Below are 19439 nucleotides of genomic sequence, written 5' to 3'. Positions count from 1 at the left end.
ACAAGATTTGAATTTATTTTCCTCAATTAAAAAAACATTTAATTCTTAGATTTTCCAATGGCTGAAACGAAAAAGAAATTGCCAAATCGAGACCAGCTGTTTTTTTTCTATCAATTTTCCTTGGTCTCAATCCAAGTTTCCAACGTTTAATTTGGTTCAGTTTTGCTTGTTTGAAGGGTTTTGTCTTCTCCCAGACTTAAGAACCAAAGACCTTGAAGTTCCAACCCTTGATGGGGATCAAATTTAGTTCATTTGCAATTTTGCGCACTGAGATACTGACAATGACGTCCATTTCGCTTTAATGGTTTTTTCTTTTGTTTGCTCCCTTGATTTTGTTAATGAGAAATCTTTTCCGAAAAATTACTCGAATTATATTGACCGGAATGCAAAATAATTTAAGTAAAGCAGAGCTGTAGCAGGGGACCCCATTGCCGCTAACAACAAAAATGAAAAATTAGTAGCCATCAAATCAACAGTGAAAAGGCCAGCGTCAACGAAGCAACAGCCATTCAAAGCCGCCATTAAAACGCGTCATCCAGTTACAGCCTCCCCTCACAGTTCATAAAATAAGAAAATATTTCCATTATCAAAACGAAGGAAACAACCTCTCAACCATGTCTCTCCTTTTTCTAATCTCCTTCTTATTCAGTCTCCTCCTCTCAAACCCTTCACCGTCCTTATCCCAAGAAAACGACTCTTTTTCGTCCTCGGACTTCCCCTGGCTCCCAACTCAAAACAGGATTCTTCTCTCTCGCAACAGAGACTTCGCCGCTGGTTTTATGCAAATACCCTCTTCTGCAAATCACTATACTTTCTCTATTTGGTATTACAACATATCTGGAAATAGAACCACTGTCTGGTCAGCTAAGACTAACTCTACAATCGATCGTACTTCCTCTCTTGTCATCAGCAATACCAGTGAGCTACGTTTAATCAACTCTGCAGGCGGAACCTTGTGGCCAGAGCCTGCGGCTATTGGCAATCCGAACTCTACTCTAGTCTTGAAAGATGAAGGTAATCTTGTTTATGGGACTTGGCAGAGTTTTGATTATCCAACAGATACGATTTTGCCTAATCAGACAATGAAGGCAAAAAATGGGACGGCGATGCAATCAAAGAATGAGAAATTCATCTTCCAGAATAGCAAAAGCCTGGTTTTTAACTCTTCTGAATACTGGAACACTGATAACGCGTTTCAAAAACTGGATGAGAATGGAAGGGTGCGTCAAGATAATGGAGCTAGTTTGGTTTCTTCAGATTTCGGTGAACCCAACCGGTTACGGAGACTGACACTGGATAATGATGGAAATCTCAGAATTTACAGCTTTGGTTCGAAAGCCGGTGAGTGGGAAGTTGTCTGGCAAGCTGTACAAGAAATGTGCACGGTTCATGGAACTTGCGGGCCTAATGCTATTTGCATGAATGATGCATCAAATTCTGATCCCACTTCTTGCGTTTGCCCACCTGGATTCAGAAAAAGAACCAATGACAATAACTCATGTGAGATCAAAATTCCGCTCAGGAATCCTGGAAACACCAAGTTTCTTCAGCTGGATTATGTTAACTTCTCTGGAGGCTCAGATCAGAGTAATCTGAATGCTAAGAATTTCTCAATGTGTCAATCCCGATGCCTGGCCAATCCAAATTGTCTGGGGTTTGGTTTTAAATATGATGGAAGAGGATACTGTGTGCTCCAGATTGATCGATTGCTATACGGATACTGGTCTCCAGGGACAGAGTCTGCATTTTTCTTGCGTGTTGACAAATCAGAAACCGATCGATCCAATTTCACAGGTATGACAAGTTTGTTAGAAACAACATGTCCTGTTAAAATAAGCCTTCCTTTGCCACCTGACGAATCCAACACCACGACTCGGAATATACTGATAATCTGTACTCTTTTTGCTGCTGAGCTTATCTCTGGGGTTCTTTTCTTTTGGGCATTCCTGAAGAAATACATCAAGTATAGAGACATGGCTCGAACCTTTGGCCTCGAGTTCTTGCCTGCAGGCGGGCCAAAACGCTTCTCCTATGCAGAGCTCAAGGCAGCAACGAATGACTTTTCCAATCTGATTGGAAAAGGAGGCTTCGGTGATGTTTATAAAGGGGAATTAACCGATCACCGTGTTGTTGCTGTGAAGTGCTTGAAAAATGTGACCGGTGGGGATGCAGAGTTTTGGGCAGAGGTGACAATTATTGCCCGGATGCACCATCTCAACTTGGTCAGATTGTGGGGATTTTGTGCAGAGAAAGGTCAAAGAATTCTGGTCTACGAGTATGTTCCTAATGGTTCTCTTGATAAGTACCTCTTCCCGGCGAGTCGGGTCCCCTCTCTGGACAAGGAAGTGGAGATGGATCCAATTAGGACTGACGTGCCAAATCCTATTCTTGATTGGAACATCCGATATAGAATTGCCCTTGGCGTGGCAAGAGCAATCGCGTATTTGCACGAAGAATGCTTAGAGTGGGTGTTACATTGCGACATCAAGCCAGAAAATATACTTTTGGGGGATGATTTTTGCCCCAAGATATCTGATTTTGGATTAGCAAAGTTGAGGAAAAAGGAAGATATGGTTAGTATGTCACGGATCCGAGGGACCCGCGGGTACATGGCACCGGAGTGGGTCAAGATGGATCCCATAACCCCCAAGGCTGACGTCTATAGCTTTGGGATGGTGTTGTTAGAACTTGTGAGTGGCGTTAGGAACTTTGAGATGCAAGGGTCATTGATGGATAGTGAAGATTGGTACTTCCCAAGGTGGGCATTTGGCAAGGTGTTCAAGGAAATGAAGGTGGAGGACATCTTGGACCGTCAAATCAAGCATTGTTATGATAGTCGTCTGCATTTTGACCTGGTGGATCGCATGGTCAAGACGGCAATCTGGTGCCTTCATGACAGGCCAGAGGCAAGGCCATCCATGGGGAAGGTTGCTAAGATGTTGGAAGGCACCGTGGAAATTACAGAACCCAAAGAACCCACAATCTTCTACTTGGTCGATCAGTAAATACTAATTACTTTTTTTTGGAAAGCAATTTATTAAGCCACAATAACCAGCAATGCTATTGCAAGTCTATTACTTTATAGCATAGACTTCCTATGGCATAAAGCATCTGGTATGGGCAAAACAGAGTAAATACTAATTACTTGATCCAGTTTATGAGTAAATTTCAAGCTTGGTGGCCTTGGGCTTTTAGCACAGTGGTTACCGGTCAATCATCTTGCTTCTGTCATCGCCGGGAATGATAAGCTTCAAATCCCTCCAGTCATCCTTACCCCTCACTCTTGTACCATTAGAACAAATGTAGTAGCATGTAATTTGGTCGCGAGGAATGTAATAATATTAGACTTTGGAGTATATAAGACCGATAAATTCAGATATTTGTCAATATTATTTCATTAACCCCAAATTTTATTTTAATGTGACAATATCAACTTGCCATAATCTACTATTAATTTAAATCAAAATTTCCACATCAGAACCGTGTGAGTTGATTTTATTAGGATTGGTATTGACTTCATAAATTATTAGTTTGTTTTCTTTTTAAGGTAATACACGCTTATCATATAAATTTAAGGTAATCGTGAATCATTAGTTCATTACCCATCGTAACCTTTTAAAGCTTATACTTTACTTATATTATGAGAGAAAAAAAATTGTCCTATATTTATTAAAATTTAATTCGGTACAGTTTAAAAATTGAAAAAAAAAATCGAAATAGAAATGTGAGACGGAGAGGGATAATTACGTGTAAGCGGCTGAGTAGTAGAACGACGTCACTCGCGCCAATAGCACGTGAGATGAAACATCATCAGTCAAATTAAACGGGAAAGGAGAAATGAAAAGTTAAATTCCCACTAACGGCCCACTCACTCCAATGAACCCGAAACAAATCAAAAGAATGAACAATAATTAATTTTGAAATTTTTGTTATAAAATTATTGTTTTTTTTTCTGGATTTCTCTCAAATGTTCGGGTAGCGATGGCGTCGAGATCGTCAGGTACGAAGCTGTCTTTTGAGATTTTAAGCAAAAGCAGCTCTTTAGCCGAAGAAGAAGAAGATCGACCTTTATTTTACCGATCGAAGTCAGATCCAATCCAATCCCAAAACGTCGTCTCTCGACCGTCCCGTCGGAAGAAGAGAAAACACAAGAAGAAGAAGGAGCCTAGGACAGAGTTCCCGATAATTCCGGAAGATTCGGTATCGGAGCAGCAGGGCAGCAGCAGCGGAGTCGTGGTGGAGTCGAATTCCGAGAATTACGGGATCAGAGATAACGGAAATGTTAACAAGATCAGTTATGTTGGTGGCGGGAGCGTCGTGGTGGTGGAGGAGAGTGTGTGCCAGAATGTGTGTGGTTTTGGGGAATTGAGGCAGAGGAATGTCAATGGAGTTGCCGGTGGCGGAGGAGAGGAGATGGCAACGGTGGCGACGAGGGCGGACGAGAGTGGTGTGGAGGTGAGTAGTTCGAAGGAGCCGTTGCCCCCGGCGCCGCCTCAGCCTGTGGCAAATGGGAATGTGCCGAATAAGTTGGAGACAGCTGAGTCGTTGGATTGGAAGCGGCTCATGGCCGAGGATCCTAATTGTGAGTTTTTACGCAATTTCATTCTTTAATGAATTGCCCTCGTTGCGAATTTGATGGAAATCTATTATGGTGCATGGAATATGCTAGAAGAAAGTAAGGAACAAGTATAAATAAATGGTTCAAATATGGTTTTAATCATTACTCCTAATTAATTCAAGAGTGGCAAGAAACAATTTAGGAAAACTATTATCAAAATGGAATTGCAATATGAACAATGATGGTTGAAGGTAGAGTGTCACTCATATGTTAGTATTCTAGACATTAAAATGATCATAGTTGATGATCGAGACTGAGATAAAGAGATCTGTAAGTTAGTATTCTAGATATTAAGTGTGAATGTATATATCTCTGGAGGTAGTGGTTCGATAATGTAAAAAGTTTTTAGAACACAGGGTCTGATGTCGTTCAAGCCTGTCCATAGCCCCTTGTCGAGTTCAATGGAGAAATTCATTTAGCTGACCCTAAGTAGTTTGAGAATGAGGCTTAGTCTGTTGACTTATGTTATAAAAAGATGGTGGGAAAATTGTCTCTCATAGTTCTGCATGACATGATAGGGAATATAACTCATGCATGTGTCATATGGTAGAGATTCCTGCATGCTGTAAGGTTGATTTTATGTTTATTGACTAATGCAGAAAGGAGAAGCCAGTTTTAAAGGACCTTTCCTTTTCTTTGATTGGAACCGCCTCTTTAACGTTTTTTTTCTTTTCTTCATTGTATCTTTGTTCAAGGGGAATCTGAAAGTACTGACAGAAGCATGTACAAGTTGTTCAATTGGTTGACAAACATATTTATATGTTGTAAGCTTTTATTCTATAATAATTGCTGCTGATGTTGGATGCAGGAAGTTATGATTGTTGACATGCAGTCTGACTTCCTAGTGGAATTTTGTATAGAATAATGTTATCTGATTTATTAAGATATATAAGGATTCTGACCTCAAGTGTGGTTCCTTGGGGGAAAAAATTAGGAAGCTCAGCACTGTATCTGCATTCTCTGGTTTATTTCAGTTATGTTTCTTGGAAACATTAGTTTAAAATCTACTCTTGTTTGGTTCTCGGCTGGTCAGATCCTTTTACAATGGAGAAATCACCAGTGAAATACTTTTTGGAAGAAATGTATAATGGAAATTCATTGCGGAGCACCACGACATTTGGTAGTGAGCAAGAACGAGAGAGAGTGTATGACACCATCTTCCGCTTGCCCTGGAGATGTGAAGTGGTAATCTTAGTTCTCTCTTTTTGAATTTTGATAGGGATAAAACAAAGAGAAAAAACAAAGAAAAGATGGATTTTCCTGATAATTATACCTTTACCTCATCACTTTATTAATAATAAGTTTCCTTGCACTTATTATTCATTGTTTCTTGTATTTGCATTTTTACCCTTTTGGTAACTTATTTAGATTTTATTTTTGCGCATTTAAGATGAAATGGCTACTAAATTTTTTAAAATGCTGGAATAATGGTGTATTTCTGGTGGATTGCTTAATCAAATCAAGATTTATGTTCTGGTAACATTATATCTTTTTGAACCTTTCTCAAGCACAAAAACGTTGTTTCAGCTTATAGATGTTGGCTTCTTCATCTGCTTCGATTCTTTTTTGTCCTTGTTAACTATCATGCCAACAAGGATTCTGATTGTGCTCTGGAGGCTCCTGACTACAAGGTTTGCTATCATTCTCTGATATGTATGTGAGTACGTACTATTAATACATATGATTTGTTGGGAATATATGCATGCTAATATACCACTCAAATATATGCAAATATATGAGCATTATTTGGTTGATTGATTAATCTTACAACATTTCATTATTCATCTAAAAATTATTTGGATTCCCCGTACTTGTAAGAAAATTGTGTCTACAGTTATGCTTTTTTTTTTATTTGCAGCGCGTCCCTTGTAGTGGTAAAATGATTCTGTAAAATTCTGAGTTATGCTTTCATTTCAAAGCCTAAAAAAGGCTTGAAGATGACAATTCATTACCATTGTCTTCTTTTTATTAATTGGGGTGCAAATCTGATCCTTGCTTATATTTTAGTACTTCCTCCTTCTCCTCTTGCTTATGCTTCCATAGGCGGGAACCATTTTGTTTGAACAATCACTGTTTCTCAGAAGATATGGGCATGGATTCTGGCTTGGAATTTGAGTAGCAGAAAGTCTAGAACGGGGATAGTCCCTAAAATTTGAAACCTGAATTTAGGGTGTCTTCTTGGTTTCCCTATATTTTTTTGTTTCATTTTAATGAAAAGCAGAAAACAAATTTGAAAATATGCTTGGTAATTTAAAATAAGAACAATGTTCTAGAAAATGGAATTTTAAATGGCATAAAAATGAAAACAATTTGCAAACATTTTTTCACTATTTTTTTTTCCAAATAAAGTCAAGAACAAAAGAAATAGGCTTTGTTCTTGTAACAAAATGTATTTCCTAAAAACTAGAAAGTTGAGAATGAAACTATTCTTAAAGTATGTATAAAAAATGTTGTTTTTCTATGCCTCTTTCAGTTGGTCAAACATTTAATTCTTTCTGTCCATATTTAAAATTGTGCTCTATATTGTTCTTTTTTCACACATAGCACAGCTATTGTAATTTGTAATGATTGCAAAATAACCTAACCATCTTTGTGACAGGCAGTTCAAGAGGCCTTCTGCTGCCGAGCTGTGTGATTTTGGCTGCTTTGCTGTTCTGGCCTGTGGAGTTATTCTCCTGGAGCAAACAGGTATAGCAGGACATATAACTGCATCCATGTTTGTAAAAAACAAGCATTAACAAATATCCAAGTGTTATTGCTGCTTGTTAAGCTTTGAGGCATAATTATTGCTCTTCCAGTTAATTGACCAAGAGTTTAACAGGTAACACTGATTTAATTGGTGGTTTTCCTTTCTAATTTAAGTTTTTGTCTTCCCAGATATCAGCCTGATATATCACATGATTCGTGGTCAAGGAACAATCAAACTCTACGTGGTTTACAATGTGTTGGAGGTGAGAATAAACAGCTGAACCTGAGAAATTTCACATACTTAATCCGAATTACTTGAGAGAATTATTAATATGCATCTGAGGGAACAGAATAGAGGCTTAACATTTACCATGAACAAGGTGTGGACTGTCTGAAATTTTGTTGCTTCATGGACTTAGGGCCAGAGTTCGATGGACACATTGGTTAAAAATTCTGGTGTAGCTTTCTTTTTTCTTTTTTTCAGTTTTAGATTAAAAGTCTAAAAGAAAAAAGAAAGAAAGAAAGAAAGAAAGAGAGAGAGAAGAAAAATTAAGGAAAGAAGTGGAAACACATTGGGAATCTTTAAGGTGTTACAAAAGCTTTTGCGAGTTTCAATCAGAAGAATTTTGATAGTCTCACCATCCAAAGAATGCAAAAAGTTGTAAAGGGATTTTGTCAAGCAGCCTTTCTTAGTTGCTTGTTCAATTTTCTGATCTTCTCAATCTAGTAATGATAGAACCTGACAGACTCAATCAAGTACTATTAGAGTTGATTACAATGTGGCATTGTAGTGGTGTCCATCATTGGAGATCACATTGGTCGTTCTAACCTTAGGAGACATCAACTTAGTAGGGTGAAAGGGGTAACAGCTAAGGTGGTCAACGAGACATGCTCATGATACTTGGAAAAGCTTGGAAAGGAGTACAGAGCTGCAGGTTTCTACTTGTTGAGAAGCAGATATTCCTTAAAATATTGAAAAATGAGAACATTTAGTTCCCAGCCTTTTAATCATTGAACTCCATAATTGCAATTTGTCAAAAACAATTGCTAATTGTGGCTGATGGCCTGTCACTAAAATAGCATATTCCTCCATACTATTTATCAAAATTTTTTGAAGTTGGAGTTGTGACCATTTTTTCCAAGGGAGAAGTACAAAATTTTTATGTGAAAAATATCTCAAAGGAAAGGGATTAAGGTCACGGATTTGATGTTTGCTTAGTATGCTACTTGCACTTAAATAAATTCTTTGCTTTTGGAATATACTTTTAGTTTTGTCACCAATTAAAATATTAATAGTGTATGTTATTATTAAAGAGTCTAAAGCTATAATTATCTAAATTTTAAAATTGCATAGCTAGGGCTTCTTAAGTAAGATTAGATAGTCTTTAAGAGATTTTTTTGGATTGATAACTGTTAGTGACATTTATGGTTTCATTTATTTTGTACCTCTGTGGTAGGATCTGTTATACTGTAAGGGACTAGCGTGTGTGTTCCTCTAGCATCAATGTTGTTTCTAATGCCATTAGTATCTTTTTGCTACTATTAGGCTGAATTGTGTATAACACTGTTTTTTTTTTTTTGTCCACATCCAGATATTTGATAAATTATGCCAAAGCTTTGGTGGAGATGTGTTAGAAACCCTATTTTATTCTGCAGAAGGACTTGCAAATTGCTCTCCGGAAAAAATGAGATTCTGGATTCGTAGATTTGTTTCGGACCAAGCATTGGCTATGGCTTTTTCAAATATCCTTATACTCTAGTGATGATCTCTCTCTCTCTTTCTCTCCTCTTCTTAGATATTCTTGTTCCGTTTTTTTCCTTGACTATCATTACTTCTTCATTCTTTTATTTTATTAGCTCAGGCAATTACTTTATCAACTTGCATCGTCGCTCATAATAATGCATTATTTGCTTTGTTGGTATCCAATAACTTTGCTGAGATAAAAAGTAATGTCTTCAAACGTTTTAGCAAGGATAACATCCACAGTCTGGTATACTCAGGTTAGTTGCTTTGTTGCATGTTCCTTTTTATGGTGTTTGTGACTGTCTGATGATATTTTGGATTCTTACGGAATTTAAAGTTCAAAAGGAGTGATCATTGTAACATTTTTCAGATGATGCTTTTTATGAGATTCAAGGGAAATGTTGAAGATATTTTCCTGTAAACTTCATTTTGAAAGTTATGAGACCTGAGTCCTAGCTATGGCCATGTCACTTTATTAGCAATGGTTGATGTTTTGTGTACCCATTAGTATCATAGAGCATCATTTGGCTTGCTTGCTTTAAGCAAGTTTTTTTCTTCACATTTATTTTCTATAGAGTATATGCATTCTTCTTTCGCTGCTTAGTTACACTTTCTTCCTCCACACTCTATTCTCTCCCTTTGCCAATACCTCTCATTCTCTTTCCATCCTTGCCGTCTTATTTATAGTACTGACTTCTCTTGCTTTTCTGATATTATTTTGATGCCTCCTTGTGGCATACATTGTTTGTTGGTGCAAACTGCCTGATTCCCAGTCCTGTGGGGTGAGTGCGTCATTAGAAGGTTTTTTATATCTACTTACTCAGGGGGGGGGGAGGGGTAAGGACCCTCTCCTATTTTAATAGTTAGTCTGCAAACCTGTCTGTACATGATGCTTTAGGAATTTTTACTTATTGGCCATTGTGATTGAGTTTGCATTGAAATTGAGTGTGCATTTCAATGCACCCTTGTTTAGAAAATATTCAGCTGCCAAACTAATTGAAATATTAGCTAAAAAGAGAAAAAGAAGAAGTTATAATACATGTATCAGTTAGTGTGTGAGAACCAATTTAAGCATATTCTACACATGAACCATGGAAAAACATTATTAAAATAATATTATACCTGCATTTTATGTATATGTTTTCTTTTTGGTGTATTGCTCATTGTCTCGGTTTTTTTATTTAAATATAAATCTTGAATCATTTTGCCTCTCAGATTCAGTAGAGAGATTCCACATTTCAGCATTTCTCTTATTCGTTTTAGCTCAAAATATTTTAGAAGCAGAGGGTCCTTGGTTCGAAAGTTTTCTTTATGTAAGTACACTGTAAAAAATTATAGTACTCTTTGTTTTAAGATATTTTCTTATCAGAACTACTGTACAGGACTTTGTTTGGCTTGCTCATAAGTCTTATGAACTCTGCAGAATGCGCTAGTGGTTTTTGTTTGTGAAATGTTAATTGATATCATAAAACATTCGTTCCTTGCCAAATTCAATGGCATAAAGCCCATTGCATACTCTGAATTTCTTGAAGATCTCTGCAAGCAGGTATATGCTTCTCCTGTTGACAAATTGCTTATCATTCCCCTCTAGAAAATTTTTTTTTGACAACAAACATTTTTCTTGTATATCATTTATTCTGCCATATTTCCCTAGTATAGTTTTTGCATTCTATAAATTAGCTTTTTTAACTTGCTCTTGTATTAATCACGTTTAAAATAATACACTGTCAACATTTTCAGACTTTGAATATACAAACTCAAGATGGCAAGAAAAATCTCACTTTTGTTCCACTTGCACCAGCTTGTGTGGTGAGTACTTGTTAATACTTTGTCCCATTGTTTTCTTGCTCCTCTCCCCTCTCCCGCTTCGCGCTCCTTTTATCGATGTTTACATGGTTTTTTCATATCTGGCCTTTTTGCAGTTTTTTTTTTCTACCTTTTAATATTGAATAAAAAGTTTCTCTCTCCGTAGTATGTAATAAATTCTGAAAGTAGAGCTCGATTTTTCAAACTAAATTTGCCAATGTCATGGAGAAAACAGCTGACTTTAATTTCACCACCTCCTCATTTCAATCAAAAGTTGAAGTGATAAGATTTCTGCGTTTGTTGGAAGCATTAATGCTAGCCAGTAGGATGCCAGGGTAAAGCACGAAATTTACTAATGATACATCAATAGGGTTCAAAAGATTTGTTCAATTTCTGGTTAATTAGTTTGTGTTGAATTTCTAGCTTGGTTTAAAAAAGTAGTAAAAATGTAATTTATATTTTTCTGGGCAAGAATTTCAAATTACTTAATTTAATATTTTTTTTTCTGTGTTTAGGTCATCCGAGTGCTGACTCCAGTGTATGCTGCTCACCTTCCATACAGCCCCCTGCCATGGAGATTCTTTTGGACCCTTCTCTTGATCTCCATGACCTACGTCATGCTCACAAGCCTAAAAGTGATGATTGGCATGGGCCTACAAAAACACGCAAGTTGGTATGTCAATAGGTGTCGTAAAAGAAAACACCATCTTCACTTCGATTGATTTAAAACGGTGAAGGTGGATACCGTCAGAAAGTTCTGCTGCTTCCTTGTGATTCTTATTATCCATTTTGACCTGGTGGGGAAAGTATCAATGAGAAATGTAGGAAAACCGCTCAGATTTGTTCGCGAGAGACAGGTAGCAGTAGTCAACATGAAATATGGAAAATTGAATCCCAAAGAGTATACATGTAAATGGGTCTTCCCTCCAATTTTGTCGAGAATCGATCACTTGCTGGCTTCAGAGACTGTTCGTACAACAAAGGTTTCGGTATTGCTATTTCTCCCTAATCTTCTGGTGCATCTCTTGCGATTACATTTTTTTTTCCAGGGGAGAAGGGGGGTTTACATTCATATCTAATATAAGAGTATTGTTCAAAAACAACTCCGGAGTGTAAAATAGAAATAAAACGATTTTATCTTCTCTTTTATGATTGTGACTTATGGTATCGACCCCTACTCTTCTGACTGTAAGAGTCATATGTGACCACCAAAGTTGCTAGACTTTTCTCTAGAGAAATCTCTGCTATTTCGGGTCCACGTGCATGGCCCAAGGCTTTGACACAGTTGGAATCGTGCTTTCTATTGTTGACGAAGCTCAACTAGGGCTACTTACTGAACCGTTGTGGAGGCATGTGTTCGGAAACCTTTGAGACTTTTAGTGGCCCCAGAATCACAAAATAATAATTATTGTAGAGACCATATCTTACGTTGATTTGACAACGGGGAGGTCACGGAAATAACGCAGGGTCTCGGGTCCCTTGTGCATGCATTCGGTGGATTAGGACGAGGGGCCCTATATAACCTTGTCATTTTGTTGATGCCAAGGATGAAAACGAGTATGGAGTACTGAGGGGCGCCAGGGGCTTTCAGCATCCGGCCTCCGATGTTTAAGTAAGATGAAAGAAAAGGGAGACGATGAGAGCACCTAGCTTTCCGAACCTGAGGATGTTTTTTTCTCATCTGTTTTTCTGGCTTCTAATGTGTATTTGTGCTATTGACATCTCGGAAATGGTTATGCGGCTCTCCCTAATCCCAAGAGTTTACTAACAATAGAGACACGATGCCCAAAATGCAACACATGGCTACAGAGCATTTGTCAAAACTGATCAAGAGTGGCTGAGACCAGCAACTTTTGGCATTTTATCCGCTGATGCGACTAGACATGAAATTATCGTCATCTGCTTCAAGGGAAAGAAAGGAGACCCAAGATTAGACCACATAATTGATTAATATCCTATAAGGAATGGTTAATAGTAGCCTAAAAGATTACTAGAGAAAAGATGAGTAGGATTAAAGGTATGATTAGTTAGCAAATCTGGTGGGTGTCATGTCAAACGGCAGCCCTAGGTAGCGAAACACATTCTTTTCGAGTCATGATCTAAATAGTAAGTCAAAAAATCAACTAAATAACTGTAATCAACTACATAACAATTAATCTCACTACATATATGACAAAATTACCAACTCCCTAGCCTCCTCAACGATAGGGGGGGTTTGAAATGTTACACCTCTTTTTTTCAAGTTGATTGAATTTCACTTGAATAAAAACAAAAGTGCTTCTTTTAAAGAAATCAACACTTTACGTTCTCTATCCAAAATAGAAAAAGAGGACCAACCTTTTCAATTTTCACACAATTTCTCATTATGTTTTTGTTAGTGGATTGAATTCCCTATATCTACAGTACTATTTCTTATATTGCTGGTCAAACCTAATGGATTTAACCAGTAAAACACAATAACAAATATTTCTTTAATAAAATTCTAATATGGAAAAAGCATGTTTTTTTAGTTCAAGTTGACATTTTTTTTCCTCTTTACCCCTATTTTTGTTTTAAATGCGTATTATCACTTGCAAAAAATTTTGACTTTTTCATTTAACAAAAAAGGGGATCCCATTTAATTTTTTTATAATATTTTAGAGATATTGAAGAAATGACTCCAATTAATTTTATCTAAAAAGGTCAAAATGAATAAACTTTATGAAAAAAAGGAGAAGACATCAAAGTGATAAACTAAACAGATATACTCCAATAATAAAACAAAAATTATCAAACAAGGGTTGTAATCTTTACTTATCACTTTATATTTACAGTAACGTAAATAGTAAAAATATTATGTTTATTAATATATTATATCAATATTATAAATAAAAATTTATTTAAATATTTTGATTAGATATTATATTTTATTATTATAATTAATTCGTTGAATATTAAAAAATTAAATTAAAGTGATAATGGTAAACAAAAATTAGGGATAATCCGGGAAAATGTGGAAAAGAAATTTGCGAAAATTGAAAAATGGGTAGAGTTGTGGGTAAGGCAGGTAAGATACCATACCTAGATATGCTTTTGACCCCTCCTATGTTGATCCTGTTCAGACTTGACAAATTTCGGAGCAAATATAGGAAATTCCTTTCTATGGACAGCTTTTCCTTTTATTATACCTTTACAAATAAAGACAGCTCCCCTTTCTTATTTCTCATAATATGCCCCACCAAAAGTCAAATTTGTCCACGATCTCAACCTCCCTGTCAACCATAATTGGAAGGGTAATATCGTCATTTCAATTTACCCTGATTTAGGGTTTTTTTGTTTCCTCTTTACTTCCGTTATGAATTTTTTTTGACCTGTCCTGACATTTTATGTATTTTTTTTATTTATTTATATTTAAATTTACCACCTGAAAAGGAGCTGACCCAGTGGAGAAAATTGAGGCCTGAGAAAAAGTCATTCTTTAAAATAATTTAATGATTTGCTCAAAATTTGGAAAACATAATTAATTGAGAAATTATTGCATCTTAATTGATTCTAAAAATAATCATAGTAACTAAAAATGATTTCTCATTTTTTGTTTTGTTTTGTTTTCTTTTTTAACGTGTTCAAACCGTTCCTTATCCGAGTATTGATAAACTTATTTTCGATCCATCTAATTTTGGCTTAAACTTGGTTTTGTACATATTAAGGAAAAAATTACAAAATTATTCAATTCTGATTTTCCACAAGTCTAGTAAAATTAATTAAGAGTAAGCAAAAATTACAGTACCCTAAAATTTACTTTTAACTGAGGGTCATGAATCATGATGATGATCATGATGAAGATAAGTCCAACTAAACAACTTCATTAATAGCCGTCCGATCAAGTTTTAACTCTCCAACCAGAAAGATTTATTAACCTTTCCCGCCTAGGGTAGGTCACTTCATTTTCTTAGAAAACGTTGCTCACAAAATTTTCTCTCTTTCCATTTGGTTTTTCCTTTTATTTTTATTTTATTTTAATATCTTTCACTGCACATCCCTTATATCACTCTTTCCACATTCTGTAGACTTGTCCTCTCTTCTCGCTCTCTCTTCCTTCTCTCTGCAAATTAAAGCTTTGCTAATTGTATTCATTAGAGTATTGGTCAGAGCAAAATAAGAACAAAAAATATCAAATTCAAAGCAAAGAAATGGTGAGAGTTCTGTTTCTTTCACTAACTGCTGGTGTCTCTTTATTGAATTGGTTTTTTCTGTCAAACGTAATCTCAAGTTTTGAATGATGGCCATCTCTGATTTTCTTATTGGTGATTGATGTTAATTTGGCTGTCATGTGTCCGTTTGGTTCCCAGGAAAATTTAGATAGAAAACAAAAGAAACACAATCTTTCTGAATCTAGTAATTAGTGCTCAGCCTTGATGTAGTCATGAAAACAGCCTGTATAGCTTCTTGGGTTAGTTTCATTTTGTTGAAACTCTTAACCTTTCTATGAATTCAACAGCTTTACGCTAGGTGTTTGAATTTTGAATCTTGAATGTTGAAGTTTGTTGAATTGTATTGGTTTTGTTGATATCTTTTGTGAATTATACTTCTAAGATGGTATATTTACATTACATGTTGAATCTTGATATTGAATTCATTTGTTGCTCAAATTTTGAATCGGCTTTTGAGTACTAATTCAAGCTGTAAACTTTGATTGAATTGTGAATCAAGAATGCTGAAAAGTTCATTGCTTTGCAAGCTTTTTGTTTTGATATCAGTGGATTGCATTTGTTATCGTAGGTGGGTTGCGGGTTATACATAAAGAAGAAAACGGATTGGCTCTCTACGCTTCTGCAAAGTGAGTTCTTTGGTTCTTGCTCTGATCATCAGGACCTCAGGAAAAGTGAGAAAAACGTGTTCTGCATCGACTGTAGTCTCGAGTTTTGTAGGCATTGTAAGGCTCACGGCCATCATCGGTCGCTTCAGATCTGCAAATATGTCTATCAAGATGTCGTTCGCGTTCAAGAAATGCAGAAGCATCTTGACTGTTCCAAAATTCAGGTTCTTAGCCATGAAACTTTTCATAAATTGATGATCAAATTCAATGCAATTTTCTGCCTTGCTGCTTTGTATGGTATTATGGAAGTGATAAAAGATTGTTTTGGGGTGATCAATAAAAATTAGAATGCACCAAATTGTCATTAATTTCTTCTAATTGTTACTGATATATTGTATTAGATGAATATGAATTTGTAATGAAACATCTTTTTGTTCTGATAGTTAATTTGTCAATGTAGTAGTAGCAGTAGGAATTAAGGAGAGCACACACTGAGATACGAAATCAAAGAGAATAGATTTTCTTATCATTATGTTTGCAGGACAATCCAAATTCGCTTTTCCCTGTTGTTCTATTACTGCATTGGTTGCTTCCAATATTTCCATATCCACAGTTTCAGCTTATAATTACTTCAGTGATTGCTTGATTGCCTTTCACTTTTCTCTTTTGATAAACTTTAGTAGCAAATTGGAATGATCATGGGATTTCCTTTACTGAAATGTTTTTTATCTGACAGACATATAAAATCAATGGTGAAAAAGCTGTCCATCTGAATCCTCGGCCTCAAGCCAAAGATGCCAAACCATCAACAAAATCAAAAACCGGTGCTGCCTGTGAAGCTTGCCGAAGATACCTTCAAGACCCGCCTAATCGCTTTTGCTCCATTGCATGCAAGGTAACTACTTAGATTCCCTTTGGATTTATTTCTAAAACCCCAGTGTTGTGCTTGAAATTTCCCTCTTACGTTGGCTAAATGCTTCAGGTATCAGCTGTTGATGTGAAGCCTAAAGACCAAAGCGATAAACTGGAATTGCCAATACAAGAAATCCCTGATCTTTCCCTGAAGGACAACCAAAATTCAGATATAAGTACAGAAGAAGAAAAGCAATCCTCAATCTCTTCAACAGATGTTTCCGAGGAGACAAAAACATGGGCGAGCACAAGTTTAAAGCCCAGGAAACGAGTGAACAAAAGGAAAGGCATTCCTCATAGAGCTCCTTTCTGTTAATAAATGCAGAAATTTTGGTAGATACTGCAGAAAGGGTACTTAATAAAATTTATAGCTACAACAGTTGATTAAGAATGATACTGTTTCTAATGAAGAAAGTCACTCATCAAAGACTAGTCCTCGTTTTGGAATTTAGTTGGGGTTAGTTGAGAGGGCAGACCCACAATGTCATGAGAGAAGGTGATTTTTTTTTTTATTTGTTCCTTTGAGCAGAATGTACAGCATAAGAGCAAAGAGATAAGATGGTATGGAATTGCAGCAGTGGCTTTTAATCTTTGTATCTACCCCCCCCTTTGACAGATTTGATTGGATTCTATTATGATTTTGTTCTTCTTTCGGTGGAAGTTAATTTTCAATGGTTTGAATAGGATATTCCTTATTACACCCAACAATTTCCCTTCCCCTTTATACTTATAAATCATGTTTTTAATATGATTTGATTACTCTGGGGCCTTCTGCTCTTGATGGGAATGTTTCTAATTGAGTTGGCATGAGTGATCATTTTTTCTCCTCAATTTTTAATTTTTTAGGGGCTTGTCCTGGATCAAGAGCCTTGTCTCAATCTTTGTCGGTTAAGTAATGGTGCTTACTTTCGTCTGATCTTTGGTAACTGTCTACTTTTGGGACCCTCCCCTCCCCTTGCATCATGGCAACAATGTGTTGTTTAATTATTATTATTATTATTTCTCTCTTTTCCATATATATAAGTATCTATATGAATGTGGCAGACAAAAAGAGCCGCCAAAAAAAAAGAAAGGAAAGATCTGTGAGTGAATAGGAGATGGTGAGCATCCCGCGACCAAGCAACAACCAGGTAAAAGTCTCATTTGCACATGGCTTCCCCAAACTTTTTCCCCCATTTTTGCAGGGACTTGTCTGGCACAAGTTCTAAGATCAACCCTATTTCTATGACGATATGAGCAATTCCATTAAAATATCAACTTTATGAGAAAAATATTGGGTTTTTTTTTCCTTTAATTCTTTGAATAAGAGATACATATTATTATTATTATTATTGAGTTGAATGTTAAGTCGTCGACATATACAATTTGACATGGAAATTGCTGGCTGGCAGGAGTGATGGGGATGGATGTTGCAAAGGTGCAAAAATAACGTGGGATTGTCTTATAAAAGGAGGAGGTTGCAAATTGTTTAGAGCATGGATAACAGGGAAATTGAAAGGGAAAGAAGGTATTTGCAGTTGTCTTTACTAGGCGTGAATGCATCTTTTGGTATTCTAATATATGGCTTTTGGACTTTCTTGTTCTTAGCCTTTTTAAATATAGGTTCACTTTGTAGTTAGTCTGCCCTTCATTCAAGGGTATGTCTTCAAAAGAGCTGCCCTTCCCCCATCATAATGGGCGCCATGCTTAACATGTTTTAGCTTGCCACTTGGCTTCTATTTTCCTTTGTAGAATGAAAAGGTTGGCTAGAGACTCGTGAGAAATCAAAAGAAGAAGAAATCCCACCCTTATTTATTATTTATTATTTTTATATTACGATATATTTCAAAATTATATTGTCGCAATCTTAAAAAGACTATTCTAATGATCAAAATTTTCGAATTTTACATTTGAATTTTGTGAAAATAATTATTGGAGTTACGTTTAAAAAATAATCAAAATTCTAAAATAATCTTCACATGTATAAAAGAAATTTAAAAAAAAAGGTTATTTAGGTGTGTATAAGCACACTAATGTTGACTGAAAAGAGTGTTTGATTTGTGGAGCAAGTCAAGTACATAGTTGTAGTAGAATTAATGATCTCAATTACCTTTTGTTATACTAAACCAATTATTAGTATTAAATCCATAAAAAAAAAAAAAACACAAGTGTTTTGGGTTATTGCGTATGATATAATGAGTAATTATATGGCTATTTAGGCTTACCATGTTTGGGTGAAACAAGTCTAACTGGAGACAATGGCAAGGGGACTCAACGTACAAGCTTCATATTGAGAATCAAAGGTCAACTATTTTCCTTAAAACCTTGGACCCCTACTCCCTAGGCAAATGTCACTAGGGAGTGAGATACTATATAACCTAGCAATGGGACAATATGGTACGAGGTTATACCCTTCACTACTATATAGGAACCTTTGTTTATAGGAAGTGCTTCAATACTATATATATATATATATATGTATAATATTTCATTTATTTTTGGATTGATTCATAGATTAAACATTAGAGTTTATTTGTTCTTCGTTTTAGGATAAAAATAAAATTATTAGCTCAAACCTTTCATTCCTTTTTTTGTTATTCTAACATGATGTTTTAAAATGTGCCCAAACTATTAAAAAAATTTTAAATAAATTTTTATTTTTCTATTATATTCAATCAAGTCTTGTATTTTTATTTTGGATCATAATTGTCCATAGTCTTTTTTTTTTTGAAAATTGATTGTTATTAATATATTTTTATTTAGAATAATTATTCTTAGTTAAAACATCTTTTATTATTTTTTATGTCATGTGATGTTGATGTGGTGCTCACGTGAAAAGTTAAAATGTTATATAACATTTCATTATGTCATATCAACATACTACGTTATTATTGATT

General features: G+C 35.7%; 3 protein-coding genes across 3 annotated transcripts; all 3 read left to right on the top strand.

Moving 5' to 3' along the window:
* Positions 1 to 549: 549 nt before the first annotated feature.
* On the top strand, positions 550 to 3427 carry LOC110423447 (G-type lectin S-receptor-like serine/threonine-protein kinase At1g34300). The gene has a single exon (XM_021437661.2). It carries the CDS (start codon positions 615 to 617, stop codon positions 3003 to 3005), a length of 2391 nt encoding a protein of 796 aa, XP_021293336.1. The 5' UTR covers positions 550 to 614; the 3' UTR covers positions 3006 to 3427.
* A 411-nt stretch (positions 3428 to 3838) lies between these two features.
* POD1 (POLLEN DEFECTIVE IN GUIDANCE-like protein) lies at positions 3839 to 12005 on the top strand. The gene is made up of 11 exons (XM_021437444.1): positions 3839 to 4582; positions 5652 to 5803; positions 6146 to 6249; positions 7218 to 7306; positions 7496 to 7569; positions 8899 to 9049; positions 9140 to 9307; positions 10266 to 10363; positions 10474 to 10596; positions 10791 to 10859; positions 11372 to 12005. Exons 1-11 carry the CDS (start codon positions 3982 to 3984, stop codon positions 11576 to 11578), a joined length of 1836 nt encoding a protein of 611 aa, XP_021293119.1. The 5' UTR covers positions 3839 to 3981; the 3' UTR covers positions 11579 to 12005.
* Positions 12006 to 14829: 2824 nt separating this feature from the next.
* Positions 14830 to 17331, top strand: LOC110423317 (PLATZ transcription factor family protein). The gene is made up of 4 exons (XM_021437505.2): positions 14830 to 15028; positions 15615 to 15875; positions 16388 to 16546; positions 16634 to 17331. The coding sequence occupies exons 1-4, from the start codon at positions 15026 to 15028 to the stop codon at positions 16877 to 16879; spliced, it is 669 nt and encodes a 222-aa protein (XP_021293180.1). The 5' UTR covers positions 14830 to 15025; the 3' UTR covers positions 16880 to 17331.
* Positions 17332 to 19439: the final 2108 nt, after the last annotated feature.

This window comes from Theobroma umbraticum, unplaced genomic scaffold (assembly GCF_002168275.2).
Source record: "Theobroma umbraticum cultivar Fairchild unplaced genomic scaffold, ASM216827v3 scaffold_20.0, whole genome shotgun sequence".
NCBI lineage: Eukaryota > Viridiplantae > Streptophyta > Magnoliopsida > Malvales > Malvaceae > Theobroma > Theobroma umbraticum.
The sequence above is the reverse complement of the archived record's forward strand: the minus strand, read 5'-3'. Positions and strand labels throughout refer to the sequence as shown.